Below are 23386 nucleotides of genomic sequence, written 5' to 3'. Positions count from 1 at the left end.
CTAAGAAATGGACTGTAGTTTTGTAGAAACGAGGTATTTTATCTGGTACAATAGATACAATATATACAAGACTATCCATGTTTCACCACAGATGAAGACGGTGAATAATGAGCTATCGTCAATCGCGGTTGTGCCTCAACGACATACTCGACTCCATCGTCAGACGCATAACTCGGTGGACGAGGCTGATTTGACGCCCCTGTTGCGATCGTTGTTGCCCTCGATGCTGCCGGTGACGTTGACGATGATAATTGCGACGAGGAGTCGCTGGTAGAGGTGGATGGACCTGGTTCATTGTTGTTTGTGTGAGGAACGGTTTCGGGTTTAGGTGCGTTGTCGACGCGTTGCCAGTAGAGAAGGTTTGGGTTTATTCGCTGTATTCTTTATTTAGTCTAGTCCAAAGAAAGGAGGAGTCGAACGTACCACACTGCTACGCCAGAGACCATATGCCGGCGGGGGCGCGGCGAGTTTGGCCGTCGCCGCCGTCGCAGCAGCAGAAGCAGAAACATTATCACTGCCATCCGCTGCTGCGCCCTCGGTAACAATTTCCTCATCCCGCGCAAGCACGACGTGGATTGGATGCGTCGGCTGCGCATAGCCCAATGGGCCCACGACACTGGGTACACGGTGCAGACCAGTAGGGCCATACCTCGCAATTTTCGTGGCGAGCAGACAAGTGCGGGCGAAAGAATGGCAAAACACCATGGCGAAAATCATAATGAGTAGGATGAAGAATATGTGATATGTCTGTCCTTCAAGTGTTGTAAAGCTTATGGCGTAGACGAGGTCTGCTAGCCGTTAGTCCTAATATCACAGCAGATAAGGGGAAAGCGCACATAGAGAAATTAGCATGAGGAGCAACAGCCCTGTTACAGCGCAAATAACGAGGTGCTTGCGAACGAGTCTATCCTTGAGCGCGATTCGGTACGCATCCTTGATTTTGCTGGGAGGCGCTATTGTCGATGTGGATGCTGATGAAGGATTGGAGGATGAAGCCGAATTTTTCGGGTATCGGACCCAGCCATCTATATATCTCCTGCGTCGTGGTGGTCGCGACGGTCGTGACGAGCTCGATGGAGCAGTCTCATTATTGTTGTGGTTGTTACTTTCAACATCTGGTACGGATGGTACTCCTGAGGGTCCGGCGCCAGCTGTATCCATATTCATATTCATATTCGCAGTGGTTTCCGAATTTGTGGCCCGTTTTGTCCATTTCCAAGGCTTCACAAATCGGCCCGCCTTTTCCTTCCATGTCGGTGTCTCGTCATGCTCGAAAAAAGAGGATGTATCTGAGGGATGAGTGTCGTCGGCAACGGAACGGGGTTGTGCCGCTGTTTGTGAGTGAGAGGACTCCATCAGACCTCGGAGTTGCGTTGATAGCGCTGTATTGTCTATGCGACGGCGGAGAAGAAGAGGTAGAATGACCGAGGGGCAGAAGAGACTCTGCAGTGAATGTCGAGTCAAATCTTTGAGAGTAAACGAAAGTAAAGTCGTATCGCCGGAAAGAGTGGTATCAAGTATCGTAGATCAGGAAAAGCAGGCAAAACACAATATTAGTAGTAGATAATCAGCAGAACCGTCCAGCAGCCCTTTTCCAGAAATCAAAAACAGATCAGTTTGAGCGAGTGGGTGGTATCATGTAGCAATAGGACAAGACGCAAATCAGCACAATCCCATTGTGCCGCAAAGAGAGTGCGTATATTAATATTAGAGAGATAGCCTCACAAAGACGGGAAATGAGTTAAAAGAAATAAGAACTGAACGATCGAAAGCCAACGATTGGGAAATTAATATATGAATCCTAGCGACCCTCCCCAGGTCCATAAGCAAAAGCAAGTGGTTCGCGAAGGGGAGCCGGAGAATCAGGAAATGATCAATTATCAAGCAGCTAAACGGAGCTAAGAGACACCAGGGGTCCTTGGTCCCGGAATTGTTGCCGATGCGAAAGCTTAGTGGTAGTTCTGGCAGAGATAAAGCTTTGCACTAGTCTAGGTAGGGTAAAGGGGGCGCGAGCTAGGGCTCAGGGGGGTTTAGGCCCTTGAGGGAGAGTGATTGATAAGTTGATGGCCTGGCATGAATTGAGGACGTCCTGGTTTGAGGCTATCCTTGTAAGTACCCCTGTGATTTGACAGGATTACTCGTTGATCGAGTATGAAGATAATCGACCTAGGATTATGTATCGGTATTAGCCTAGGCTTGTATGCATACGTATGGGTCTCGTAATACGGAGTGCGTCTACGTGTATCAGCACAACCAACGCGTTTCAGATTACGCTATGCGCATGATGCTTGATACGTAGTCATACAACATCCAAGACGGAAAATTGTGGCACGAGTGTCTCACATTCGGACTCGCTAGGTCTGCACGAGACATTTGGATACTTTTACCGATTAACTGAATTGGAAATACTGTACAGCGATGCTAGGTTCAACGAGGCATCATCAACACAAGGGTTCGTCAGCATGTGATACACCGTAGAATATCCCACGGACATATTGCTCATGCATTTTGAGTCTGCAGGTGGCGTCAGAAGGCCTGAATATGAGCGAAATTGGCGTGATATAAGATCCTTGTGGTCGCAAGCCCCAGAACCCGAAGCAGTCGCGATGCATCTCAGCTTCCAGTATTCAAGATCATAAGTATCAGATATGCCGTGCTGCGACCGAAAGATAGCACGGCATGTGGATGGATATCAATCGATATTCGAGACAAATGACCCGCTAGCCCTAGTATGAATTGAACAATCAAGATCTTAATATCGAGTTATTTACCAAGTTCTCCAAGCAGAATATTTCGGTCAGATGAACCAGACACAACTAAAATGTCGTTAGCAGATGTATGTGCAAGTGAACTAGGAGAAAAAACTTACCGATAGGCTCGTCGTTTGGCGAAAATCTCACATCATTCACGGTTCCCTTGTGACCAGGTAGCTTGTACAACAGCTTGCCCGACTTTGCATCCCAGACTACTACACTGCGATCCCCGCTGCCAGCAGCGATTTTTTCTCCTTTAGGGTCCCAACTGGCACGAATGAGATTCTTTTCGATACCAACTGGTGCACCGTCAAAAGTCCGTACCGAGCGATCTGCAGGGGCAAAAGGCCGAATGTCCCACGTGCGCACTGTAGAATCATGAGAGTTTGATAAGAGGGTCTGCGAATCCGGCGATATCTGGAGAGACGTTATAGTATCGTTGTGTCCGATCAAAGAGTATACGACCGCCTTCTTCCGAATATCCCAGACTTTGATGTCGTTGTCAATACCGCCCGTAAAGATCTCGTTTCCAGCCTCTGATAACGCGACAGCCGTAATCGGGAAATCCGTCTCGATAAAATCAAGCGCCGCTTTTTGTCGTGGATCCCAAATTCCGATATAACCATCATCACTACCGCTAACAAGCAGTTCCTGGCCTCGTTTGCTAATGTCTAAGCAATTAATTACCTCTTCATGCCCCACGTGTCTTCTGATTCGTTGGCCAGTCTCGATATCCCAGCTTGCTATGGTCATATCTGCGGAAGCGGAAAAGATGAATCGGGAGTCACGAGACCATTGTAGATCCAGCACTGCTCCTTTATGGCCTGTGAGGACGCCGTAATTTTCGCATTGTTCGTAGGTACGCCATAGCACTGGAAAGGTGAATCAGTAGCTTGTATCGAAAACGACGAGTATCCAGTGACTCACTGATGGAACGATCCATAGAACCGGAAGCGATGCTCTGCGCCGTAGGGTCGAATCGGGTCGCAAACACTTCTCCTGAGTGGCCTTCGTATCGAGATTAGTGTTTACACAAGCAAAATTGAGAAGGGCGCCGAAGACTAACCTGTTAATTCCATGATTGGAGCTGCGAGCCCACTCGTTCTAGGAATCTGCGCTCAAATATTAGCAAGAATCACTGATAATAATCCCAGTACATACAGCTTGTACGAGTGTGCCATTTTGATCAGATCGCAGTGTGACAGCATTAGACTTGAGGTCGCTATTCGATTTTTGTCTTTTCACGACGAGCTGGGTTGTAGGGTTGAAAGTTTCTGAGGCTGGCCTTTTTTCGCCCGACATGGTGGCCGATGTGTGTATAGAAATGCGCGATTGAATTGAAAGTTCAAGAGGTATGAATGTGAAAAGCTGTTGGTCTGAACAGCGCGGTCAAATATTTCTGAAGCTGCGGCGGAAGGTGGTTTCCTTAAGCGCGGAAGTCCAAATTCAAGTTGAACATGCAGGTGCATAGACGCGCTAAACGCTTTCTGGCGGCGGGCCATTCATATCTCTGTCTCCGGACAACACCAACGTTCAACAGAATCAACACCACAGAAGCGAACCATACCAACCTGCACTTCTATCGAGTCTATATCAACTATACCGAGAAGGCCATTGATCATACCAATACTCGACGTGCGATCATCCTAAAATAGCGAAAGGAAACGACAATGTCCTCAACTACAAAAGCCGCTAGAATAGGGGAAGAGTATGTGCGACCATGAGTATTTGAATAGCTATAAACGAAGGGTGTGCTAATTCTGCTTTTTGTATACAGAATTTGGAAGTCAGTTAACCCGTGTATATTCCGGCACGTCGCGAAAGAAGGTGCATACTAAGCGACCTACAGGACAAAAATCGACAAAGTCAATGCCGAATTAGTTACGCTTACATACGGAACGATAGTCGCACAACTATGTCAAGACTACGATGGAGACTACCTTGAAGTCAATAAGCAACTCGATAAGATGGGCTATAACATCGGCATGCGATTGATTGAAGACTTCCTCGCCAAATCGAACACTGGACGATGCGCCAACTTTAAAGAGACGGCTGATATAATTTCAAAAGTAAGAATAATCCATTTTTGTTTCTTGGAACATGCTCAACTACGCCCGTATGGAATGGAAGAGTTGACTTGGACGGTACAGGTCGGATTCAAGATCTTTCTGAATATAACGCCAACCGTCACCAACTGGACGAGCGACAATAAACAATTCTCCTTGGTTCTGGACGAGAATCCGCTGGCGGATTTTGTCGAATTGCCGGACGATGATCGGGCGCAAGATCAACTGTGGTTTTCGAATATTCTATGTGGTGTGTTGCGAGGCGCATTGGAGATGGTGAGATACCACTTCCGAGGGTAATGCTTGTGATCGCCATACTAATGCGCTGCAGGTCCAAATGCAAGTAGAAGCCCATTTCGTCAGCGACGTCCTTCGTGGCAGCGACACGACTGAGATTCGAGTGACGTTGGTTCGATATATCGAAGACGAGATGCCGCCGGACGATGAATAAGTCGGCAGCCGAATCAATGAAATGACTGCAAGCTCTACGGTTACAGAAGACCAATATGCGGTCATACAAGAAAGGCGTTTAGGTTAAAGCGGTCTTATTGCATAAGAATAATAAAATATGTATTAAATGGTTGATGATATCGATCTAGATCTAGGACACCGCCTGCCTCTTAGGGCATAGTCCGGGACATGGCATGATCTTCCGGGGAACTTTGGGCTGGCCGGCGGGAGCTAAAGTCTATATAGTCTGATCTCAGCTTGCCCTAGCTGCACGGATGGACAGTGTAGATGTTGCGCAGTCACTAGCTACCATAGCGACTCACCTTGACGAGAGGATATTTTCAACAGCACCACCACCACTGAGTCACACAGACGATCCCTTGAAGTCCCCGACTGCTCTGCTGTCACTGGAGTTGTACAAACAAAACACGCTGCTAGGCCACACGAGGGGCTCCACGTGACGCGCTAGTACCCAATACGGCAACTTTGCCCCCACCGCCGAGCCCATTCTGTGCTGAGAAATGCGCAGGATCGGGGCATCTCACTATCGCTGTGCAGAGTAGTGTGCTTCTCATGAGGTACGCAGTAAGTACATGCATAGCAGATTTGATATTCCGGCGGTGCCAATGCTTCGTACAATTGAATATCAAATACAAGCAGACAGGCAAATAAATGGCTATTCTTCCACCATATGAGCTTCCCGTATACCGCCCAGCTGTACATAATAGTTTCACCCAGATACGCAGTCAATGTATACAATACAAACTGATAGAGCCCCAGGCGTACGTACCGCGGTACCGGGAGCCAGCGTGCTGACGGCTACGCGCAGTTTCAGCATCCCAGCCTCCATGAGTGGTCTCCGGCCAGGTTTTTCCGCGCCGGCCATGACGGCTGATGGGCCAATGGCAGCGCCAGGCAGGCCCTCTCTCGCCCTCCAGCACCTTCCCTCCTTCTCTCGCTGTCTCCCTCTCTCTCTCACTTTTCGCTCAACCTGCCGGCACTTCCAACTCCAAGCGCAAAAGAGGGCTTTTCGACCTTTCCTTCCTTTTCTCTTTTCCCCTTGTCGCTTTCCTACTGCCCGTTGCCCCTCCCAGAGCGAGCCTGTCACGTCAGTTTCGTGTCGGAGGTAGTGATTGATTGCTTAATTGCCTTTCGCGCGGCTGATCCACCAGAGCAGAAACCGCCTTCCCTTAATTCTTGCGCCCAAACCCATCATCCGGGCCCTTATCATTTTCCCCTTCGACCTGCTGCGTCCTGCACATCATCCATCTATCAAGCATACCTCCTGGAGCTTGCTTACTACTTGGCTCTGACATCCTCTTTCTTTACCTCTTCTTGTATTCTCCGGTGCTATCTCCCTTTAGGCTATTCCCTCTTACCCACCACCCCTTTTACATGGGTTTTTTGCCCGTTCTTGCTTGGCTCAAATCTTAACCTTTTCACTACCCGCGGGACTCGTTGCTGCATTTTTCGATACCCTKTTGCGCCCATCTGTTCTTCGTCGCAGTTCTCTCTGTTATCTTCTTATTCGAGAGCATTGCTGGGGAACACTCCAGTTGGAAATAATTTTGCTGTGAAACAAATCAGGCATTAACTCCTTCTGTCTCGCAACCGCGCAACMCCAGCCACTCCCCCGAGTCGGTTTCCCGTATTCGGTCCGGCTTTTGAATTTGTCGCACGCCGCTATTATCATACCAATTCTCGATGCCCATTTCTCTTGATAAACATTACGATTTATTTCATACCGAGAGAAATCGGTGATACCGTTGTTGTCGACATCTCGCTCACCCTTTGCCACATCGACCCCCCGGGCTCTCTTTTTTCCCGCCCCGTCCGCCCCGTGTGGTTTGATCCTGCTTTCGGTCGCGATACTATTTAACACAATTCACGCCTACATTTGAACACCAGCTTTGCATTGTCCTTTTCGATTTTGGATAGTGGCTTATTTGTGTCTTGTTGGATATTTACAATAAGCCATTTGTCACAGTCTATTGTGGCATTTCCCGTCTGAGACTCAAACGCGTTTGTCCTGCGCTTTCCTCTCACTTGCACATCCAACAATTGCACACCCTGGCGACGTAACGCCTTGTGCGCCATTTTTGTTACTGAACAGACTGGATCTCATATCTTAAACTTGGGCGGTGGAAGTGGCCCAGTGGGCTCTCTCAGCCATGAATCCAATGAACATAGCTGGCATGGCTGGGATGAATGCGATGCCAGGTGGTCCTGTCGGTGGTGTTCCTATGATGAACACCCAATCAGTTTCGCGAGACCAGAATATGACACAGGAGAGCGTCTATATGCAGCTTAACACATGCATCTACGACTACTTTCTCAAGCGCGGCCAGTTTGACGTGGCGCGAATGCTATTAAATGACGACAACATCAAACTAGACACCGACGATGCCAAATCCAGTCCGAACCACATGAATGGTGTCGATGGCGATACCTCGATGGGCGACAACAAAGATGAAAAAATAAGAATACCCGACGATTTCCCCCGGCCTCGTGTTCCGATGGATTCAGGAAATTCTTTTCTGTACGAATGGTTCAGCCTCTTTTGGGATATCTTCGCCGCACAACGCAAAAGACCTCCTATGAACCAAATGGCCCAGGCCTATGTCAACAGCTCACAAGTTCGTTTTCTCTCGCAGTGTTCTTGCGAACTAATCATGCTGACTAATCTCCTTCTCCGCGATTGCAGGGTTTAATGCGCATGCGAGAACAAGCCAATCAAAATTTTCTGCGTCAACCTCAGATGATGATGCAAAATCAGATGGGTTTGCGTCGCAATGGGGTGCCAAACATGAACAACATGAACCTGCAAAAGACGGCTCTTCAAAATAACGCATCCGGAATCAATGCCTCCGCAATGTACGTTTGTCCTCTTATACTCTGCGGTTTGATTAAGTTTGGCCCTTCATGAGTAGAATCCGTTAATTGTGTTTTTCTTTTTTAGGAATCCCCAACAAATAGCTCAGTTACAGCAGACCAAACAGATACAGATGCAACGCGAACACTCGGATATGGACATGAACGGTCATCGCCCGCAGTCGCCATCTTCGGCCGATAACGCCCCGTCGCCGTCGAAACGACCACGATTAGAAGTCCAGCAAGGGCAGCCAATGCCTCCCAACGGTCGTGTACCCGGTCAAATGCCCGCTCAAATGACTCAACAGCAGGCGATATTGATGCAGAATGGGATGAATGGTCGGGGGATGAATCCAGCGCAATTTCAAGCGTTCCAGCAGCAGCAGGCTGGCCAGGCTGCAGCGCAGCAAAAATCCATGCAGGTATATGCTCAGAACTTGCTCCTTCATCACTCGCGCTCAGCAATGAATAACCAGGGCATGCCAAACGGATTAATGAACAACGGACTTATGCCGAACCAAAATGACCTCATGTCTCAAATGCCGGACGGGCAAGGCGGTATGCAGATGGTGAACTCGCAGTTTTACAACGGCGACATGGCTGGAATGGGTCGAGGAATGCCACAGGTGCCGAACGGGAATGGGAACCATGCACTCCAAGATTATCAAATGCAATTGATGCTGCTAGAACAGCAGAACAAGCGCCGCTTGATGATGGCTCGTCAAGAGCAGGATAGCATTACCACCCGCCCTGACGGTCAGCCTATGCCTCCTGGTCAACCCGGCCTACCTCCAGGTACTTCACCACAAGGCAGCCGAACCGGAGCGTCACCGAATCCGAGCGAACAGATGAAACGAGGAACGCCGAAGATATCGCAGACTGGACTGCCGGGCTCGCCAAGTGCCGGTGATCTCCAGGGACGTGGATCTCCCGCGTCCATGAACTTCAATCCTGGTCAGATGGGAGCAGATATGAACAACGCATTTTTCAACAACATGCGACCTCCAACATCGAATCAGGGAGGATTCAACCCACAAATGAATCAGATGCAGCAACCTAATGGGCGGATGCCAAATGCCAATTGGCAGAATCCAGGAGGACCGCAAGGTCAGCCCATGGTTGCACAACAGTCACCGGCGACACAGCCAGCACCCAATCCACAAGAGCGAAATACCATGCCGCCTCCATCTGCACCGCCTCAAGGAACCAAACCMCCCTCGCCTCAGCAAGGAGCTGCTCCGCCGACTCCCCAGCAAGCGAACAAGCCGGCACCTAAGGGTAAGAAGGATACCGCAAAAGAGCGCAAGGTACGTTTACTTCATGCCAGCTTGATTTTGAAAGTATATAGACTTAACTTGTCATCTTTGTAGCGTATCACAAAGAAGGGAGCTGCAGCGGCCAATGCCAACACTGCGGCGACCCCGTCGTCCGAGGCCGAACCTCCCCCAACACCAACCCCATCCACTCCCATCACGCCTCAGCATCCAAGCTCTTTCAAAAACGGAGTCAATGCAACGACGGCGACCCAGCAGCAGCCTACTTCGGCGCCTGCACCACCTATTGTACAGCAACCCGATCCTAACGTTACAAACTTTAATGACCTTGGCATGCCAGACGTATGTTTCCCTCTTCCGCTCATGAGATTTTGTGCTGACTCTTTACTTTCCAGCCATCAAATTTCAACCTCGACTTCAGCACTCTGGAGAATCCCGAGGTCTTGGAGAACTTTGACTTTGACTCATTCCTTAACACCGACGCTGATGCGACGGGTTTCGGATTTGATCCAAGTAGTATCACATACCCTACAGATGGAGTTGAAACAGGCACGGACGGTTTGTAAATTCGAACAAAACTGAACCGTTTCTGTTTGGCTTGTTCCCTCAACTTCATTATCTATTTATTTGACGGAGTCCACGGCGAGAAATTAATAAGGAAGGAAATGATACAAATGTCTTTTATTCTGTCTTTTGTCTTTTTCTGTCCTGTTTTGGGAACGGGAATGGGAAAAGAAGAGCAGGTTTTTCTTGCTCTCTTGATCCGATCTGATGAAATCGATTCTTTTTCAAGGGAATGGATTTGGGGGGTTGTGTTAAATTACTACACTTGTGTTGCCATTATCTTAACCCCCTTGTGTTTTATGCGCGCTTTATTCGATTTATGAATGTTTGATTACTTTTCCATCCCATCCATCCGTTTGCAGGTATCCTTTTCCAAAAATCATACTCACCATCATACCTCCTCATCTATGAGAACATTGAAATCCGATTTATACCCACACCTTTTCTTTCACTTTTCTTTTATTGTCCTTTTCTCATTTCACATTTTTTCCTTCTTGTGCGCATCATTATCCATCATCGATTATGTACATCCTATACTTATCCTCTCTCTTCTCCTTTTGGACCGGTTTTTCCCCCTTCTTTTTTCATGTGGTTCGCTGTTCAGATTCAGTTTCGATGAAGTTGAGCATCATCAATCGATCATTTTCAGGACACTTTATCTTTAAATTCTTCCTGAATGTTTGTAGTAGGGAGTAGTGTAGATGGTCATAGCTCGGTTGGTTCTGAGGATTGGTCTTGAGCTTTTGGGTAGGATTATGTAGGTGTAGATAGGAGGTACGTTACCTTTGTTACGTTTCGGGGTGCGGGCTGATGATGGATGTCTGGGGAGTGGTATAGATTGTGATTATCATGAAACTGCCAGGGAAGGGCCTTTCGAACCACAGAGGGCATTGGTACATTCACTAATTATGTTCATCTCTATACTCATACAAACATCCGCCCATCTTGTAACCATCATGATATAAAGCCAAATCTGACTCTAACAACCCGTGCTTCGAATAGATTCAATGACCTCAGTCATCCACATCAATTATGAGATCGGGTCTATCTCCATGGCGAAAGCCTTCTTCTTCAGTTCAGGGAAATTATCGATCTTCCGCTGCTGCTCCATCTCTTCATTCTCGAATTCATAATCTTCTTCGACCATTTTCAACAGGTACTCGACCACTTTCTGACAGCATCGTTCTTCGGCAATCAACCGCGTGCCGGGATACTTTTTGATCAAACCAATGGGCCCCGCTCGAGTAAGGAATGGTTCGTTTTGGAAGGTTGCCCACACCGTATAGGTGGATGGTGCGGGAGGCAGTTTGACGTTTTCGTGGAATTCGATCTGTGAAGTCAAGCGAAGCATGCTACACACCCCTTAACATACATCATATACATTAGTCTTCATCAAACCAAGTTCAATCGTTGTAGAGTCCTCACGTTCATATTTCTGACGACTGGTTTGCAATTTTTCAATGGCCCTTTTCAATTGATCTGGCGTCGCTTTCCACTTCCTTTCTGGTTTAGGCTCGGCTTGCACGTTTTCCGTGTTAAGGCGTGGGTTCGTGACCGGAACCAGATTAGACAATGTGGAAATAGATGGCTCACATGGTTTGCCGCGTTTTGATTGTGGATGAGTAGGCTTGGTGATTTTGTGAGGTGCATTCGCTGAGTGTATCGGCTTCAGGATTCTGTCATTGACCGGCTTGGACAAGTCCCTACCAGAACCGACATTACTAGAGATAGAAGGATGCTCGATCTTTGCTGGGAGGAAGTTGTCAGTAGTCGATGTAGGTAGCTGAGAAGAAAATGTTGAAAAGTTTTCATGCTCAAGTCTCGTGGCTGTAAGAGTCGCCTCTTGCAGCTCCTGAAGCTCCTGAATAAGCAGCAGATACAAAACCTCATGAGACGCTGCCTCTACGGCTTGGTCTTCGGTTTCGTAAAACTTGCGATGACCGAAGCTCGTCACAATTCTAGTATCGACCTTGCCTATATCGACTTGATAACGAAATCCGTTCTTGTGGACATATTTCGTAAGCTCTGGGGAAGGGTACTTCATATCTTCTGCGTAGGCTTTCCTGGTGTCAGAACATATCCGATGTACTGCTTGGAATGAAAGCTCACCTTGGAGCAGCTGTGCCCAGCGCCAACTAAATGCCGTCAACTTCTCGCTTGGCTCGTCAGGGACTTTCCAGTTCGCAAAGCGGACTTTTAGGATTGACAAGGCCACTCGACAAAGTTCCACCTTCGCGGCTGTCATCGACTCCAGTGCTGGAATTTTGAGGGAATCCCGATATATGGTGAGTTTTGCGCAGAATCGACCATCAACTGGATCCTTTGTGAACTCCACAATGGGATCGAGTTGCGGGTCTTGCAATCGCAGCACGCCAAAGTAGAAAAGGACCAACTTAGGAGATAGACTGTGGAGGTCTATCTCACTCAGCTGTGGACCTTTACTGACAGCAACCTCGGTGAAGTCAACAGGCGATAGTCTACCTTCACGGTCCGTGATTTGGCCAACACTTTTTTCGTCAAGAGATCTGATTACACCGTCTTCAGGCGATGCATAATCAGCATCGTCATACCCGCGAAACTGAGGGCTTGGCTTTCTCTCGACTGTCCTTTCGACTGACATGGACGCTGCCAGTCGAGCGCATTGCCCTTGAAGGTCCTGGCCTGTAGACGACACGCACTTCACAGCATCACTCAGAGACCCTTTCTCGTCGGCTTCCTTTGGAGTCCATGGACTTGCTTGGTTGCTCTGTTGAGAAATCCATGGAGAGGGCCCGCTCGAGAAGCTACTGAATCCAGCTCCTTCAGCCAGCGTCAGTCTCGGAGCAGTCAGGGGTGACACTCTAGACCCAGTCAACGATGGTCCAGGAAAAGTGCAATCTACTTTCACAAGCTGCTTGAGAGTAGATTTATCATCGGTCTCATGCTTCGACACTGGCGTCAAGCTGTGTGGCGTGTCCTGAGTTGACACTTTGGACTTGTCGTCAATGCCTGCCATGTCTGAACGTATCAAGTAGGTCTGCAATAGAATGAACGTAGAGGGAGGTGATGATCGAGACAAGTACGACGGGAGAAGTGAAAGGATGTAGAGAGGTTAGGCGAGATTGGAACTAGACGAGGGGAGACGCGAAGAGGAATATGAAGATGAAAAGGGGAAGAACAAAGGATGGAAGGAGACGAAGAAGTGGGAACTAGAGAGAGGAAGAGATAGAGAAGGGAAAAGGAAGAAGAGGATGGGAAGGTACACGGGAGAGAGACAAACGAACGAAAAAGGAAGGTGCCCGAAAAGGGTAGTCGCGTCACGCCCGGTGAACGTGCCATTCTACAACGGTTTTTACAAAGAAAACTGCAGGCGGCAAAAGAACCTGAATTATGTTATACGCTAGGGAGTGCTCACGACTAGTATACATAAAAGGACGTGTCGTAGAAGAGGTAAAGTCTATATATACTCGAATGTAACGATAACGCTTCCCGATACCTGCTCAAAATCTAAGCTCGAGCACTCAGATTTCCTCCTCATCAGCGGGAGGACTCTCAACATGGGGATTATGAGGGCCTAGCTTGGACACTTCTCTGCTGGAAGGCTCGCTCACAGGCTCAGATTCAATGGGAGCATTTTTTCTGGAAGACGTCTTGCTTTCTTTCTTGCCTTTGACTTTGACTTTCGGACTGACGACGGTCTTTCGAGTAGTGACAATCTCGTATACATGGTCCGCCTGACTGGACCTCGCACTTGAGCCTGAGATTTGCCTGAAGTCCTTCGGATCTGCCTGGGAGACGGCCCTGGACGCATTCTTTGAATATGATTCAGAGCGGGCTTGGGCGGCTGCCGACGGTCGGGAAACTGGTGGCATTGACAGAATGGCTGTATGTTGAGTTGACGATGCGGTGGTCTGTATCTTTGAAGCGATCCTCGCATCGCAGTAACCTCTCGAAGAATCACCATCCCGAGAGACAATACTTGGTTGATGACTATGCTCGAAACTCATGCCAGCAATACTAGACATGGATCGACTGCTCACAGAAAGGGGACCAGCGTCAGGCATCGAAACATCGTCTATACTGCGTTGAGACTGTCGCAAATGATGAGCTAATCCCGGTTCAATAAAAGGATCGGGTAGGACCTCGAAGTTCATTTGATTTGGATGACTGAATCTGGGATTCATTGCAGTGAGACTTGGCCAATTTATCATTGAAGAAGTTGGTTGTATCATTGCAGGAGTAATTGGCTTGTGCGCCCATTGGGGCACGTTTGATAACGTGTGCTGGTAGTGCCCTTCACACCCGAATCGACCAGGCTCGTAACGTGTGTCGTGGCGTGTCGGTGAGTGTGTGTGGAGGTCCCCCGTATCTTTAGATCCGTCATAATCAATGTATCCACCAAGGGTTGTCACTCCATATCCACCTTGATGCATTTGCCTGAAAAGGTTGGAGGGGAGCTGATTCCACATGTTAGGATTGGGCCATGATATACCGGAGGCCTCCAGAACATCTAACGTTTGTTGTTAGCTTTTACTAGCGAAGAGTAACCTTGGTGATACGCACTGAGAGGAGCATGTTGGAACGAGAACATGACCACATCTTTGACTCGCTCGAAAGGTGGTGAACGATTAGGACGAGAAAGCCCTTCAGATATGATCACGCGAATCCGACCGAGAGTCTCTGCTGCGTCCCAGACGTAGGCATCAATGACCTCGGGGTGGAACTGGGGGAAACGAAGTACTTCCTGGTTTCCGTTCTTGTCGACCACTGCACGCACATGTCAGATGTTGAAAGCAAACACAGAAAGAATCCTAGTATTACTTACAAGAACCGAATTCTAGATGGAAAACATTTCATTAGTTATGTTCCCAAGCTTGCAGTTGAAGACGATCACGTACCTATGACATGTGGCCATGAAGTCCGAGGACCAAACAGGGTGCCCCTATAGTTTACAATCAGAATCGGAAGCCATGCGGATAAGCATAAAAAATAAAGACTTACGCCACACAAACATTGTCTGTATAGATTCGAGCCTCATACAACACACAATCTTCAGGATGCATCAAACTTTCCAAGATGCGCGACGGTTGCGGCTTTTCCCAGCTGTGAACAGACACCCGGAACGGACTGTGGGCTTGCAAGCTCGGTATGAAAGATGTAAGAGCGGGCACTTGGCCCACTGATCGTTGCGAGTAGATGAACTGGGAGTTGAAATATGGGGCGTTAAGGTAGGGTGAGTCTGTAATCATCGACATTAGAGACAGGAGTGCGACAGACAATAAGATGAAATTAGACATGGGGGAGAGACAGAAACAGTGAGTCAAGTGAGATCTAGTACGACGGAGCGACACAGAATCAAGTGAAATCAGATCCTGTAGAGCGACAGAACAGAAAATCAAGCGAGATCAGGTCCAAGGGAGTGACAGAGTTCATATCATACCTTTATCACTGACGACGCAGCACTGTGTGCGAAACTCTTGTATCGGCACCTTCGACCCCATTGGGAACAGGAGCACGTCCCAGTTAGTAAACCTCATATTGTATGTGTAGCTATAAGTATAACTTTGAGACGGGCGCGCGAGGTAGATGTCAGGGCAAAGTAGAGTTGAAGAGGTTGACTCCGGCCAGGACAATGCATGCCTTCCCAGTTAGGCGATGTGACAGTGGAGGAAGGTGCCGGCCTGGAAGGAACGAGGCAGCCACCTCGACACTGGCAAGGACACACAAACTGGACAGTAATTTTTGGAGATGCTCTGGCGAGTCACATGCTTATACAACCTTTAGAAGAAGTAAAGGCAGGAAGCCTCTACGAAACTATCTCAAACAGGCCGAGGGAGGCACGATGGCAGGTTAAAACTTCGCACAAGCAGCTTGACGTCAACGGTCTAGAGATAATAGGCTACATGTAAGAGAAAGAAGAGCCGAGAAAGGAGGATAAAGATAATAAAAATCAACTTGATATGAAACTTGAGACATAAGAGAATTGGTCCTAAAACCTAGAGAACGTATGGGGAACAGTATCGAGGATGAAGACAGATGGGTAAAAGTGAAGGAAGGGAGCTTCGGGGACGATAAAAGGAGAGAAAATGATCACAAGCAGCTTAGCATGTTGTACAGTCGTCAGTCTACAAAAAGCATGATGAAACAAACCTCAAAAGCACGTTCGACAAGACCGGTTCGTAAGAACAGAGGCTTCATAAAAAAACTTTTTGCAGCACGCCGACCCAACGAGGCAAGGAGCACACAAATGGAATCGAGAAAAGGAAAACAGGAACAGTCTTGATATTGCAGGGCATGAGAGTTCGTGCATCATTAGACGCAAGAAAGGAGAAAAAACAATTCAATAGGCAAGCCACCCGAAACAACACAGCTGGGATGAAATCGCTCACGTGAACGCGGAATCGTTCCATAAATTGAAGTAAAAGAACCCGCTCAGACGAAAACAAGTGCTTAAAACAGTATGCCCATCAAGAGCAATAGAGAAGCCTTAMCCGAAGAGGAAGAGCAAGCCGATAGTGAGACCAGACATGTTGTCGGAAGATGATGCTAGAACTCTCTAAAATCGCCGAGATTTTGTTCATTCCTTACTAGCGTATTCAAGTTAGTCGATATCGGTTCCATCTATTCTTGAGAAGCTGGAGAACCAACCTTCATGGGAGCGAAGCCACCGCCGTACTGGTGAGCAGGGGGCATTCCCATGTTAGGGTAGATGGGAGGGGGAGGAGCTGGGCGGTAGGGTGTGCCAGCGGGGCCAGAGTTGTTTTGAGAGCGACCCCAGCTGAGGCGGACACGAGAGTTGCCGATAGGGTAGCCTTGCATCTGGTTGATGGCCATCTCAGCAGCGTGGCGCTGGACGAACTGGACGAAACCGCAGCCCTTTCCAGGAGGAATCTTGACGTAGGTGATTTCGCCGAATCCTTGGAAGAATGAACGAAGCTCGTCCTCGGTAACGTAGCCAGAAAGACCTCCAACGAAGACCGTGGTGTTGTTGGGGTCAGTGAACTGGTTCATTGGCTGGGGGGCACCGTAGAAGCCCATAGGGGGACCGCCCATGGCAGCAGGAGGGTAGATGCCAGCGGGACCAGGCATGCCCATACCACCAGGACCGACGCCAGGACCCTTGTTCTTGGGGGTGGCAGTAGAGATGCGCATTGGGCGGTTACCGCAGTAGACACCCTGCATCTCACTCAAAGCGCGCTGCTGGTCGTTCTCGTCGGAGAATCGGACGAAACCATATCCACGAGACATGCCACTGATGGGGTCGGTCATGATCTTGGCGGACTTGCACGATGGGAAACGGCTCTGGAAGAGGGAAACGAGAACGTATTCGTTGACTTCAGGGCCGAGATCACCGACGAAGATCGAGTATTCAGGGCCGCGCTCGTCACGGCCGCGGTCGGCGAGTCCACCACCGGTAGCCCAGTTGAGCTTGAAAGCGCGGGTCGTGTTGGGCATGGGGGTACCGTTAAGGGTAAGAGCCTTGCCGGCAGCAGCAGCGTTGGAGAAATCGACAAAGCAGTAACCGGCATTGCTTCTACAGTCAATATTAATCTTGTGTGGAAAGGACGGCTTGTGGAAGTTTTCTTACCCGGAGAACTTGTCGCGAATCATCTTGACATTAACCTGTTCACCCATCTGGAACCAAAGGTTGCGGATAAAATTTTCGTCGATCCAAGGCTCGAGCTCGCCCATCCTATAATCAAGCGCCTCATGTTAAACTCGAATTTCTGGATATTGAAGGTTTGCGAAGGTATCAAACATACCAGAGAGTGGTCTTGCCGTCACCGCCCTGCTGAGATGCAGCAGCAGAGGGCTCGCCGGGAGTGCCAGCGAAAGGAGCGGGAGAAGGGTCAGATTGGCCGGTCATATTGGTGTCGGCAGGGGCAGGAGCACCGGCAGATGCAGCGCCGTCTTGCTGGTTTTGGTATTCGTAGTTCTGGAAAGACATGTTGATAACAGTTGAACGAAAAGCGCACAGTAGACTGATGATCGATTAAACGCTTTCAAGTTTCGTAAATGGCTATCGCGACTTTCGAGAACTGGCACGAAGATCGAGGACAAAGATTGTAGAAGTCGTAAAAGCTTTCGCGAGGTGCAAGAAGGTATCTTATTCCTGAGCGTGCCAATAATGATTAGTCAAGAGACACAAGTACGTTGAATGAAAGAACGGTCAAAGAAAAAGATGATGAGAGAAGCCAGAAACAGTACAAGATGGGTAATCGCAAGGAGAGGAAGAGACTGATAGATGTCAAACTGAGGGAGAAGCGTAAAGTGACAACAACGGTAGGATGATGTTGTGAACGACCTTGCAGCAACCACCTCTGGTTCTCAACTAGCACAGTCGCACGGGCTCAAGTATTTCGCGATCTGACTAATGTGTCGAGTAACACACGTGCGAACTTCCAGCTGAAGTATTTCGATGATTTGTGGTCAATGTCGCTTCCGTTTCCGGCGAATGCTCATGAACGTCGCGGAGCAAAGCGCGGCCAAGCGTCGGGTGGCTACCCGGTCGGCTCCGTAACCCTCACTCAGTCGTTCAGCATATTGTTTGAATCACATTGTAAGACTTTTGTCAAGCATCTTTAACAACTGAATACGTCGCCAATTTCCGAATAGTTGACAGCTGACTGATTGGCTGCATGATCGCGAGAAGCATGGATTTGTGAGATGTTGTTGAGCTGTAGCAGTCGCTGATAAAAGCGCGCAACAAATTTGCCGGTTGCGATTGCGATTGTCCGACATTGAGTCATTGTCGCATTGGTGTCCATCCAAGTTGGGATTTTGTTGCGTCGAGTCGCGGAGGTCGCGCGAAAGCAAGACCAACAAGATGGAGAAGGGGCCATTCATGCGACATGAAGAAAGGGAAATGATACATATGTAGCAATACACAGAGCAAGGAAAAGGATGACTGATGATACAGATGCGAAAATTAAATAGACTCACCAGAATGAGATCGATGGACGATAGTGAAGATCAAGGATCTTTATCGATACCAAAAAATGACCGAGGGGCGTGATGAGGGGAGCGACCGCAAGTCGATAAGAGATGAAGAAGCAGATAATTACGCAGAGACACGTAACAAGAGCTAGGACAGCAGAAAGATGATGTTGTCGTCGTTGTTGTTGTTGGTGATGATGATGATAAACCCGCGACACAAGGGAACACGAAGATGGATTACAACAAGATCAAAATTTTCTGCAGGTTAAATTGAAGAAATCAATCAAAGAAGAAGAATGAGAATAGAGAGGAAAAAGAAAAACTCCGTCCGTATTCCGCGAAAGAACAACTAAGGGGGGAGAGAGGTAGAGAGTGAGAGAGAGCGAGCAAGAGAGTGAGGGAAGAAAGAGAAAACAAAGCAACCAACAAGGAAATTTTTTTTCCCTTTGGATTTGAATCAGTCTGAATTGGTGGATGGATGGATGGAGGGGAAAGGGAAGGAGGGAACCTGGACGGGAACTGGGAAGGAAGCGACGGACGGAGAGCGCAGCGAGGAAGGCACGACTTGGGAGGTGCTCCAGAGCGTAAGGGAAGGAACAACCGGCTGGCGGGAATGGAGCCTTTGGGGCCTTGGGCTGAGCATCGCGTGGTTCTACAAGCTGATTGGTTTCTAAAGGCTGGCACACTAGCGAGCTTTGAGACTAGCTCATGTGGTGGGGCTCTACATAAGCTAATCGTGGATGCATCAACTGCGGATCTAACTAGTTCTGGGCTAGTGCTGGTCGGTCAATAATTACACCATTACTCTGTACAGTGTGTATCTTTCCTCGAGACTTGCTCTGCTCCGGTGACTGCAAAGATGTATGCCGGTGATAGACCTTGAGCATTTGGACACAAGAGAATGGCTCTGGCTAAAAAAAAAAATTGACAAGCGGTCATGATATGATTTGCCTATCCCGGAACGCCCGTGTCTTGGGTGACGCTGAAGCTGTGGGTCAATCCGCACCGTCTGAAGAACTGCTCTACATAGTATTTTATATCTGCGCCAATGACATCAAGGTGAAGTTCATCTATTTTACTCTACTATGCGAAGAATACGTACGTCGCAGTACGTCTAATAGTTTAGGTTGAGCGACAAAGCTGAATAGAGCAAGGCCATCCAAATCCCGCCTCATACTGCGTAGTAGGATAGTCTACAGCTAGGTCCCGAGGTTGTCACTATTTCGGTAATAATAGCCACATTAACCATCTATAACACGAAACCCTGATCATAAATGGATCAATCAACTTTATGGCGATGGCCTTTAATCTTGCAAACTGATAAGTAGGGTATAATGGTTCTAGCGGTCGATACCATGACCTTTCCAGAAACTAAAAGACCAGTTAGTGCGAGACCTTACTGCTGTCAGTGCTGTGTATGTGGCAGGTATTGAAAATACGTACGGGGCAATCAATAATTAGTTGATCCGACAGACTGGAACCGATCTGATTCAATGCAAACAATGATCGATTCTGCGTTGGCCAGAAAAAGAAAAGAACAACGGGGAAGTGTCAAAAGATTTACCAGCCTACATCCAAACTCAAATTCGTAGGTAGTCATAAATGACAATGCTCGAATGTAGTAATATACATATTCTTAGACTGTCTTGTCTGCCTTGCTGCCTGGAGACAGCCGTAACAGCGTATTTCGAATACGTATTGTATGTTGTATAGCTATTGGCCCATCCATGATGTAAGAATCTGCAAGGATTTAACCGGCTTACCTGTCGAGGATGTTCCATCTGTGGACCGTGTTACCCCCTCCAGACTCGAATGCAAACAATGCAAGGAACATGCAGTGCTCACAATTGAATTCAAGCTGGCTCGTTCAACGTCGCAGGACGATCGAGACAAATTAATTAAGCTCGGACAGCGGCGCCTTGTGAATTTGTGATGAATCATATCCAGCTGAACAAAGCCTTGACCACATGATACTGTACATACAGAAAGGTCCACTTGCCTGAGAAGATCGCAAAAAAAATTCTTGTTGACTCTTCTCGAATACGTACGAGGAGACGCTAAGCAGCCGTTTTCCATGGAAAGGATACACGACCCCGCTCAACAATCCATGATTTAGTACTGTATGATACCGTATGAAAATTACATCTGTGTATTGAGCGTTCGATCATACTACAAGTTCACCTCCCTTCCCCAGTTCGTCGCCCAAGAACTGAATCGTCCGCTCATAGACTCTGGCAGCCTCCATTTCCCATAGCCCCGTGTGACTACTCTCAAAGTCGCTTTCGTCTATATCCATTCCATCGTCCCCGTCATTCTCGCTATCATCATCCTCATCTTGATATTCCACCTCCTTCTCCCTCATCTCCACCACTACAATCCGACTCGTCTCGGCAATGCTTTTGATTCTCACCTTTTCAGTCATACTAACAATATTCTTTGTATACTCGAATCCGCTGAGCGGTGCACCGGACTCGATGTCTTCGCCGAGCAGAAGACTGGCGAATATGATGTCCAGCTTTTTGAGAAGCCGGAATGTCGGCTTTGGTTGAAAATGAGGGTATTCGGGGAGATAGGTGTTTATCAATCCTGCTAGGGATATGAGGTAGGGTATTTGTATCGATGCTATTACCATTAGTTCTGATCAAGGCCTGGTAGGAATGTAGGTAGGCCGTAGGAGAAACTCACGTGTGCCACTGACCCAAACAACATCAATAACCTCTTCAATATCTTTGACAACCTCTTTAAAACTCTCATATCCTTTAGTCTGCTCTTCCCCACCATCGCCATCACCGTCGTTCGGATCATCAATCACGCTACTAAACTTCTTTGCATGCCGACGATTGATTCGCAATATCTTGCCATCGACGTAGTTGATTAAAGATGACTCCTTCACTCCACCGGGCTTAAGTGGATGCATCCGTTGGCGTGGAAGATGTGACGGTGTTGTTGTACTATTACTGGTGGTGGTTGCGTTTGTGGCTGTAGAGGGAGCTGGAGATGGGAGAGTGGGATTGAGGAAGCCTCCTCCCTCTCCTTGCTGAAAGGTATTGCTCATAATTATAATTATTTGATAGTTGAGGTTATCCGATCTTTGATCCGAAAAACTTGCGTAAGACTACCAGAAATGTCAGTATGATGCGTGGCCATATCAAATATCTAATACGCGAGTGACTCACCTGTATTTTGTTAATTCTACTTGAATTATTATCGAGGTTGAAGATGACTGGTGCCAAATGAGTTTGATGCAGTTTGGATGACATCAAAGGAAGATGTTTCATCTCTGGTTGTGTGATTGGCCAACCTTCTTTTCGGGTAAAGTTGCCGTTGTGGCAGCAATACATCAAGGGAGACTTGACCTATTCCGTCACGTCGACTATTGTTTTTCGATTGTGATCTTATATGCTTCAATCTTTCTGTAGTAATGTAGTCAGCTGAAGCGGTTTGATCACCTGAAAAAAGCCATGCGACAATAAACCTGATACTTATCTCCGCACCATTACATGAGTTGACAGTTAGCCCTAACCCAACTGTTCGCCAAGTATTACTAGCAATAAACCTGGGCATACAATGCTATTCGCTTACAAAGTCAACTTATAGGAATTCACGGAGAAAACTTACGTTGTTTAGAGTCTGACATAAGTAACGTGTCACTCAGGTCTTTCGAAGAAAATCTCACCGTCCTCGATCGTGGACTTTGATTGCCTAATTAAAAAATCCAGACCTCCAAAAAACTCCTTATTCTTCAGACCGAGCTCGAAATCGTGGGAAGTGGGAAGTCCAATGCTAAAATATGGAATTAGCAGATATCTTGAGATTTCTTCGAATTATCATAAAGGGTCGCGATGAAAGCGAGCTCATGATTGGTGATTCCGTGATTGTGATGACGGACTAGATAGTCTTACCACCCCCTACTTTGACATGGGCTACACTGCGCTATGTGTATGCGGGATGTCGAGATGATAGTGAATAATATATAAAATTTGACTCAAGGATATTACGTTCATCAGATGGGAGACTACGATATCCAGGATTCGAAATGTAGAAAGTTCAGCTCGTCACTAGATATATATATGGTTTTAGAAATCCTTTTTACTAGAATCTTACATAGCGTAGTCATGCTTCTGAGCCTTAAGGTATAGCTCAAGAGACGTCTTATTCCCTCTATCTTTAAAGCTAAACAACAATCGTTCAACGGACAAAACATATCGCTGCAGCAAAAGAGAGAATCAAGGATATTTAGTCTCTGAATAGCCATGTTTTAGAAGTTGTTAGTATATCCTTCCTTAAGTGCTTTTCACTTTTAATAGCAGCATTCTCTAAGTTTCTCTTTACTTATCTTTTCTGGGATGTCTGATTCAAGTTTTTCTGGCCCTAGAACTTTTCTTTCTGTTAATTTTGCTCTTGTCTCCATGACTGCTTATATTTCTCTTTTCGCTAGATTACTTCTTCCACAGGGTTGAGACTGTTATTGGTAAACTTATAGTCTCTGAAA

The 23386-nt window shown here is 47.6% G+C and overlaps 6 protein-coding genes across 6 annotated transcripts; 2 read left to right on the top strand and 4 right to left on the bottom strand.

Annotated features, from left to right (window-relative positions):
• Positions 1-71: 71 nt before the first annotated feature.
• Positions 72-4055, bottom strand: BHQ10_003197 (uncharacterized protein; the record flags this gene model as incomplete). The annotated part of the gene is made up of 8 exons (XM_040875426.1): positions 72-374; positions 424-788; positions 837-1289; positions 2772-2816; positions 2870-3625; positions 3681-3761; positions 3820-3865; positions 3915-4055. The coding sequence occupies 8 exons, from the start codon at positions 4053-4055 to the stop codon at positions 72-74; spliced, it is 2190 nt and encodes a 729-aa protein (XP_040731701.1).
• Positions 4056-4423: 368 nt separating this feature from the next.
• BHQ10_003196 (uncharacterized protein) lies at positions 4424-5270 on the top strand (the record flags this gene model as incomplete). The annotated part of the gene is made up of 5 exons (XM_040875425.1): positions 4424-4461; positions 4531-4539; positions 4603-4822; positions 4904-5095; positions 5151-5270. 5 exons carry the CDS (start codon positions 4424-4426, stop codon positions 5268-5270), a joined length of 579 nt encoding a protein of 192 aa, XP_040731700.1.
• A 2170-nt stretch (positions 5271-7440) lies between these two features.
• BHQ10_003195 (uncharacterized protein) lies at positions 7441-9980 on the top strand (the record flags this gene model as incomplete). Its single annotated transcript, XM_040875424.1, has 5 exons — positions 7441-7905; positions 7974-8143; positions 8229-9447; positions 9511-9756; positions 9810-9980. The coding sequence occupies 5 exons, from the start codon at positions 7441-7443 to the stop codon at positions 9978-9980; spliced, it is 2271 nt and encodes a 756-aa protein (XP_040731699.1).
• Positions 9981-11008: 1028 nt separating this feature from the next.
• On the bottom strand, positions 11009-12973 carry BHQ10_003194 (uncharacterized protein; the record flags this gene model as incomplete). Its single annotated transcript, XM_040875423.1, has 3 exons — positions 11009-11308; positions 11360-12036; positions 12088-12973. The coding sequence occupies 3 exons, from the start codon at positions 12971-12973 to the stop codon at positions 11009-11011; spliced, it is 1863 nt and encodes a 620-aa protein (XP_040731698.1).
• A 505-nt stretch (positions 12974-13478) lies between these two features.
• BHQ10_003193 (uncharacterized protein) lies at positions 13479-17905 on the bottom strand (the record flags this gene model as incomplete). The annotated part of the gene is made up of 8 exons (XM_040875422.1): positions 13479-14467; positions 14521-14724; positions 14783-14794; positions 14856-14899; positions 14959-15158; positions 16606-17491; positions 17546-17650; positions 17721-17905. The coding sequence occupies 8 exons, from the start codon at positions 17903-17905 to the stop codon at positions 13479-13481; spliced, it is 2625 nt and encodes an 874-aa protein (XP_040731697.1).
• A 3153-nt stretch (positions 17906-21058) lies between these two features.
• Positions 21059-21949, bottom strand: BHQ10_003192 (uncharacterized protein; the record flags this gene model as incomplete). The annotated part of the gene is made up of 2 exons (XM_040875421.1): positions 21059-21516; positions 21580-21949. 2 exons carry the CDS (start codon positions 21947-21949, stop codon positions 21059-21061), a joined length of 828 nt encoding a protein of 275 aa, XP_040731696.1.
• Positions 21950-23386: the final 1437 nt, after the last annotated feature.

Source organism: Talaromyces amestolkiae (assembly GCF_001896365.1).
Source record: "Talaromyces amestolkiae strain CIB chromosome Unknown scaffold5.1, whole genome shotgun sequence".
Classification (NCBI taxonomy): domain Eukaryota; kingdom Fungi; phylum Ascomycota; class Eurotiomycetes; order Eurotiales; family Trichocomaceae; genus Talaromyces; species Talaromyces amestolkiae.
The sequence above is the reverse complement of the archived record's forward strand: the minus strand, read 5'-3'. Positions and strand labels throughout refer to the sequence as shown.